Consider the following 6,217-nt stretch of genomic DNA (forward strand, 5'->3'; position numbering starts at 1 on the left):
GACTTTTTTTCATCAGTCCTACTGCTCAGCCGCCTGAAAGATGACCAGACCCCACAGGTCATCTGTGCTGAGTCACCTGCCCTGGTGCCCCTCAGTCAGCCAATCACAGAGCTTCGTTGTGGCCACATTTGATCAACTCATCAGAAGATAGCTGCAGTTGGTTCTGATGAACTGAGTGATGAGACGTGATGTAGCAGGAATATTTCTGTAAATGTTGCAGAAACAGTGACGCGTTCAAGTGTGGAAGAGTTTGTACAAAAAACAAGACACTGAGAAACAATGAAGAGAAATATGGAGATCGGCAGCAGTGTTTTCATTTCTCAGAGCGGAGGTGGGGTTAGTGTTTATAGCATAACAGCAGGAAAGTATTTGTAGAAACATTGTCACTGCTGTGACTGAAGCTTCATTACCGAGACTCCCACAGGCTGAACGTATGACTGAAGGTTATCAGCTCAACAGGGAGATTCTATGAGTTCACCAGAGCAAAGAGAGGCCCAGAATGTGCAAAATGGCCTCAGACAAACAAGAACAAAGTCAGGCTGCCAGGGCTGACAGGTTACTCACTTGTGCCTGTTTGCATTGAAACAACCTCACACAGTTCAGTCAGACCAGAAACTGCTGCAGCTGCAGTGTAAGAGAAGCAGAGCGTCCGGTGTTTAGTCGGGGCAGAGGAGCTTTCTTCAATGGGGGAAAAGCCCCGAAGACCAGTGGAACTCTGACCTAGACTTATGATCCAGCCTCTTAAACCACAGCGTCAGTGAAAAGAGGAACGCCTGCACACTGATTCACAGCCACAACATCTGACAACAAAGACATTTCACAGTCAAATCTTCTTTGTCTTCATGGAGAAATGATGTGGTCTGCAGTCAGTGAGCAGGTGTTACTTGTTTCATTGCTTTGTGCTAAGCACCTGTACTGTACTGGATGTGCATGTAATTACACCCACTCACCAGGATAACTTGCAGAAGTAATTGCATGTGACATCCCTGCAGCAAGAGTGTCAGGTCTGTGAGGATGGACACAGCAGCATTCCCATGAAACTGGTGAGAGGCATCGACGGATTGTGAGACAATTGTCCTCCCTGATGTTGAAGACGTTTTCACCTATTTTTAGATGGTGCTGAGTTTTGTTCCAGGAATATTTTAGAAGTGCAGACCTGACCCCTGACCCCTGGGCCTGTACCTGTAGGCCAGTTCAGTGATCCAGCCATGATGAGAGGGTGAGATGAGTCCCACCTCAAACACTGTGAGCATTTATGAGAACATTTTGCTCTAGTACAAGTTTGAGTACAGTTTCTAACAACTAGCAGTAATAAGACACAGCTCTGCAACTAAACTCTAACTTCTTTTATGACAAGAAATCCCGGGATTCCTAGAAAAGACTGAAACATCTTTCTAATGACGCGACTGAGTTCAGTTTTCACAAAACCATGATTCACTGAAACACGTAATTTCATCACTCACCTGACTCACACACGCACCACAGTGCACTGATTTCAGACTATTCTTTGCACAAACATGAGGAAAGGAGGAATTTATTAGAGACAATGAGCAGCTGTACAAGCGTGCGTGAGACGCAGCTGGACTGCAGCCACTGTTGCCAATGCAGTGACAAGCCCCGCCCACTGAGTGCCACAGGAGGAAGTTGGGGTCTTATTTAAAAACACTACAAAGACACACAAGAGTATCACAAAGAGACTCCAAACCACTACAGAGATGCAAAATTGCCACCCAGGGACGCAAAACCACCGCAAACAGGATGTGACCACAGAGGCGTAACATACACAACCAGTGGTATCAGATCATTTTCTCCATTAAACACTTGAAGTCCGTTTGATTCAAACTGAAGCTGAGTCGAACTCTCCAGCAGCACAGAGAGCAAACACAGCACATCACAGTAACTGATAGAAAGAAACGAATGAAACGTGACCGCTGCGGTCCGCGAGCCTCCAGCTGAGAAACTGTCAACTGAGCAGGAAAGAAAGCAAAGAAAAAGTGTTTGAAAACGGGTCATTTCACTAAAACGGGACGCGGTGGAAGCGTCATCATCATTATCATCATCATCAGTCACACACACCCCCCACCACCACCACAACACACACACACACACACACACACACACACACACACCATCAATACGCGCTGATCAGTGACGTCAGCGGGGCTTTATAAGAGCAGGTGTACCGGGACCGGACAGAAGATCCCGGAGGACCCTCCTACAGACGCCGACAGACAGACAGACAGACAGACAGACAGACAGGTGATGAAGATGGTCTCCTCCCCGCATCTCCGCTGCCTCCTCCTCCTCCTGTCCCTCACCGCCTCCATCAGCTGCTCCTCCGCCGCCCAGAGAGACTCCAAACTCCGCCTGCTGCTGCACCGGACCCCGCTGCTGGGCTCCAAACAGGTCCGACACACACACATTCCTGCAGTCGCAGCTTCTCACGTTTATTGCTGTAAATGATCGTTTTCTTTTCCAACTGCTCCTTTTCGCTCTGCGGCGCTAAATGAGATATGTAAACATGATTTTAAATACGCAAAACTGTAGATTATTCCACGAATTAATCTTTAATTTAACGCAAAATAGGCGCATGTAACAAAATCTAATTTCATGTCTATTCCATTTTATGAATGTGTCTTCTGACACCAGGAACAACGCTGGAAAAATCTGGAAAGTACTTTGGAATACAACATGTAAAATGTGACCAGTATTTATTTCAGATGTCAGAGCCAGGAGGTCGGATTCTTCCAGTCCGCCCTGGTTTCACTGGGTCTTCTCAGACAGACATGGGTCCGGTTTTACTCTGGTATGAAACTGGGCGCTCCGGTAACGTTTACTGGTTTATGTTAAAAGGTTTCATTATTCACATCATCGCTGATCCGTTTTCATTGTTTAATCCACTGATGGGTCAAGCTTTAGATGACCCCTTGTCTCGAGTATTTTATCTAATTTCATTTTATTGATCCTGGTTGAAGAAGTACTTTTACCTAAGAAAAAGTAGAAATACTCTGTTACAAGTAAAAATTAAAAAGTACGGAGTACCAGCATCCAAATCTACTTGAAGTACCAGTAGTACCAGTACTGGTCCTGCAGAACGGCCCGTGTCCCAGTAACGTCTCTGATACTGGATCATAGTGACTAATTACTGTGTCCATCACTTTAATGCTGCAGCTGGTAAAGGTGGAGCTGATGGTAACTACCTTATATACTTATACTGGGAAGTACTTTCCATCCTGCTGGGTAGCTGGTGGATTTCCTACTGGGATCAATAGAGTCTGATGGTTCTACTGGGTTTGGTTTGATTCATCTGATTCTGAGACGGAACTGACGTTATCAGGTACATGTAGTGCAGTAAAAAGTACACGGTTTGTATAGGCTACCGTACTTAAGTACACATTATAAGTACTTTGAGTGTTTTCCTCCCGCGCTGCTTCACTCTTCTCCAGGTCGATGTGACACTTCATTTACCAAACGTGACTCTGGGTTATAAAGTACCGGACAAAGACAGGAAACGAATTTGGAACCGTTTTAATAATCGGGTCGTTTTTCGTGCAGCACTTCACAGTCTGAGCTTTTTGGACCTGAAGGAATGTTTGAGTCATTTGGACAAAACAAACGGTGAAGACTCTGGGTCACGTGACGGGCTTTTTTTAAAAACAAAATCATCAATTAATTGAGAAAAATCAGTTAAATGTAAGACTAAATGCTGCAGTCAGTGATAAAAGCCCACTGTCAAACGTAAAAATAAGACTAATGACAGGGCCATTTTACTACCGAGTACTTTTACCTCAGTAATATTTCTAGTGCAGGGCTTCAAAGAACCAAGAAAGTGTTTTCAGAATGTTAACACATATAAGGAACGAAAGTAGGTACTGTACGGTTTAACAGTCGTATCCATCCATTACGGTGTCTATACCTGACGCCGGATCAATACATCAGCACTAAACAGGTAAAATATAACCCTAAGAAAAGTTCCTAAAATAATAACTAGTCTAAGAGACGCGCCAAAGAGGTACATGAAGTGTTTTGTACTCGTACTAATGTACTGCAAAACCCACATAGTTGGTTCATGTGCTTTTCATCGCAGTCCCTTCCTTCGTGGCCAACTTCAGGTTTCCGTGCGCGTCTATCACAGCCGTCATGTCCAAATCTGATGAAGGAACTCATTCTAAGTCTCATATCACTGATGCGTTCATTTAGATAAGATGTATGGTTATAAACTAGTCCCACACTGCCTCCTCCAGGATAAACCTCTAGGAGGGACTCCTTGGGTCCTGGTTTGGAGCTGACAAGTCTGTAATCTGGAAACTTCGAATGGGACTTGTTTCATTTTCCATCTATAAAAACAAGCGCACCACGTGTTTCCTGTGTGAGAAGATAAAAGTCGAACTAAAGTCAAAATTAACAAAGTAAAATTCTTCTAATTTAACCTTTATCCAGCAGAACCTGTGTTTTATGCAATAAAACAAACACAAACTTCAGGCAGATCAGAAGAAATTAAATAAAAATACGACAAGTGAAAACCCTCCTAAGACACTGACAGAAGGACTGAGCCTGACACTGTGCTGCAGATGCTCCATTCAAACCTTAAACACAAACAGAGTAGTTGACAGTTTTAAGGTGGCGTCTTACCCTCGTGCTTCCTGACAACCAGACAGCCCTATGTCTGTGCACAAGCCTGAAAATAATGCCCACAGCACAAACTGTTTCCGTTCTCCAGCTCCATTGACCAGTCAGGACACTGGCCTCCATGGCGGTGAAAGCATCCTCTTGAACATAAACTTCTGTTTAAGGGCTTGTGCCTTTTGTTGTCTTGTATTTGACCCTGATCCACTTCTGCTCCAGAGAAAAATGTGCTGTGGTGTGAACATGTCCTCGTACAGGCAGGAAGTTTGCACCAGATCCACATGTTGCACACTCTTAGTCTCCAGTGTTCACGTGCCGTAGGACCTTTCAAACCATGTATAATTTGACCAGATTATGTCAAGAGACCAAAGCACACATAAAACAGTGGCCCCCAGGACAAAGCTGCCCTCAGGTGGGACAGTGCATTGTTACAGGTTCAAGGCTCTAAATCGTTTTAGGAGTTTTATTTATTGTCACCTACTTGTGCCACATCATCAGTGGATGAGGCAAAGAACGGCAGCATCATCCAGGGCCTAAACCCCCCTGTCTGTTGCCCTCTAGTGGCCAGGTGTGTTACAGCTGTCATCTGTCTGTAACAGGAGCTGGGGAGTCGTGCGGGGGGCTCCCTGTCAACACATTCCACCGTAGGTGCTTTAATAAATTAGACATATTGTCAACAGTTGAATGCATTTTGCTGCCCACACAGCCTACAACAGACAGTAATGTTCTTAGATTTTTTTTAGATAAACTCAGAGTAATGTCAGGACTGGTGATGTTCTTCTCACCCCCTCCGTCCTTTAGCTTTCTGACACGTCATAAGGTTCCTGTCTTACCATGTGTCTCCTATTGTTTAGTTAACACTGAGATTCCCACTTCCATTTTCAAAAGCCTTGGCCACGACAGCTGCAGCATCAACAACACAGTTACTCTATAGGTCACTCACGATAAAACGGTGGTGATTCCGTGATTTAGGACAACAACATGGTTAAAACTCTCACTAGAGACATCCCTGTATTTGCGCTTTGAGGTCCATCCAGGCAGCAGGAGCAGCTGAGTAGGAAACAGCTCTCTGGGATCTGATGGCAGGGCTCAGACAGACATCATAAAACACGCAGATCAGCTGGTAACAGCCTGAGAGAGGAAACAGCTTCAGTCGCTCAACCTTTGGATGTCCCCCCCCCCCACACTGTGGATGTGTCAGTGCTTCTAGAGGCTGATGAAGACACAACTGCATCATCCGCATAAAAATGAACATTTCTGTTTGTAGCCTTGTGGCTGACGTCGTTAATATAAATAGCTGCTGTTTATGTATTTCAGGCTCTATCTCACCAGTTTTAGTCGTTAACATTGTCTTCACTCACTTGTTTTGTTTCTTTCAGGACACGTCTGTGGTGTTTGTCTGTAACAACCCCGTCCTTGTGCTTTCAGGACACGTCTCGGGCCTCGCTGGCAGAGCTGCTGCTGTCCGACCTCCTGCAGATGGAGAATGAGGCTCTGGACGATGACAGCTTCCCTCTGGCTGAAGGAGAACCCGAAGATGTCCGAGTGGACCTGGAACGAGCTGCTGCAGGCAGCGGGCCGCTGCTTGCCC

At 45.3% G+C, this 6,217-nt stretch overlaps 1 protein-coding gene across 1 annotated transcript in view; it reads left to right on the forward strand.

Annotated features, from left to right (window-relative positions):
* The first annotated feature begins 2,177 nt into the window (after positions 1-2,177).
* Positions 2,178-6,217, forward strand: part of LOC109951795 (somatostatin-1-like) — a 10,230-nt gene continuing 6,190 nt past the window's right edge. The window contains exons 1-2 of the mRNA XM_020586480.1: positions 2,178-2,406; positions 6,055-6,213. Of these exons, the coding sequence (XP_020442136.1) occupies positions 2,263-2,406; positions 6,055-6,213 (303 nt within the window). The 5' untranslated portion in view covers positions 2,178-2,262. The remainder of the gene's footprint in view (positions 2,407-6,054; positions 6,214-6,217) is intronic.

This window comes from Monopterus albus, unplaced genomic scaffold, assembly GCF_001952655.1.
Source record: "Monopterus albus unplaced genomic scaffold, M_albus_1.0 scaffold410.1, whole genome shotgun sequence".
NCBI lineage: Eukaryota > Metazoa > Chordata > Actinopteri > Synbranchiformes > Synbranchidae > Monopterus > Monopterus albus.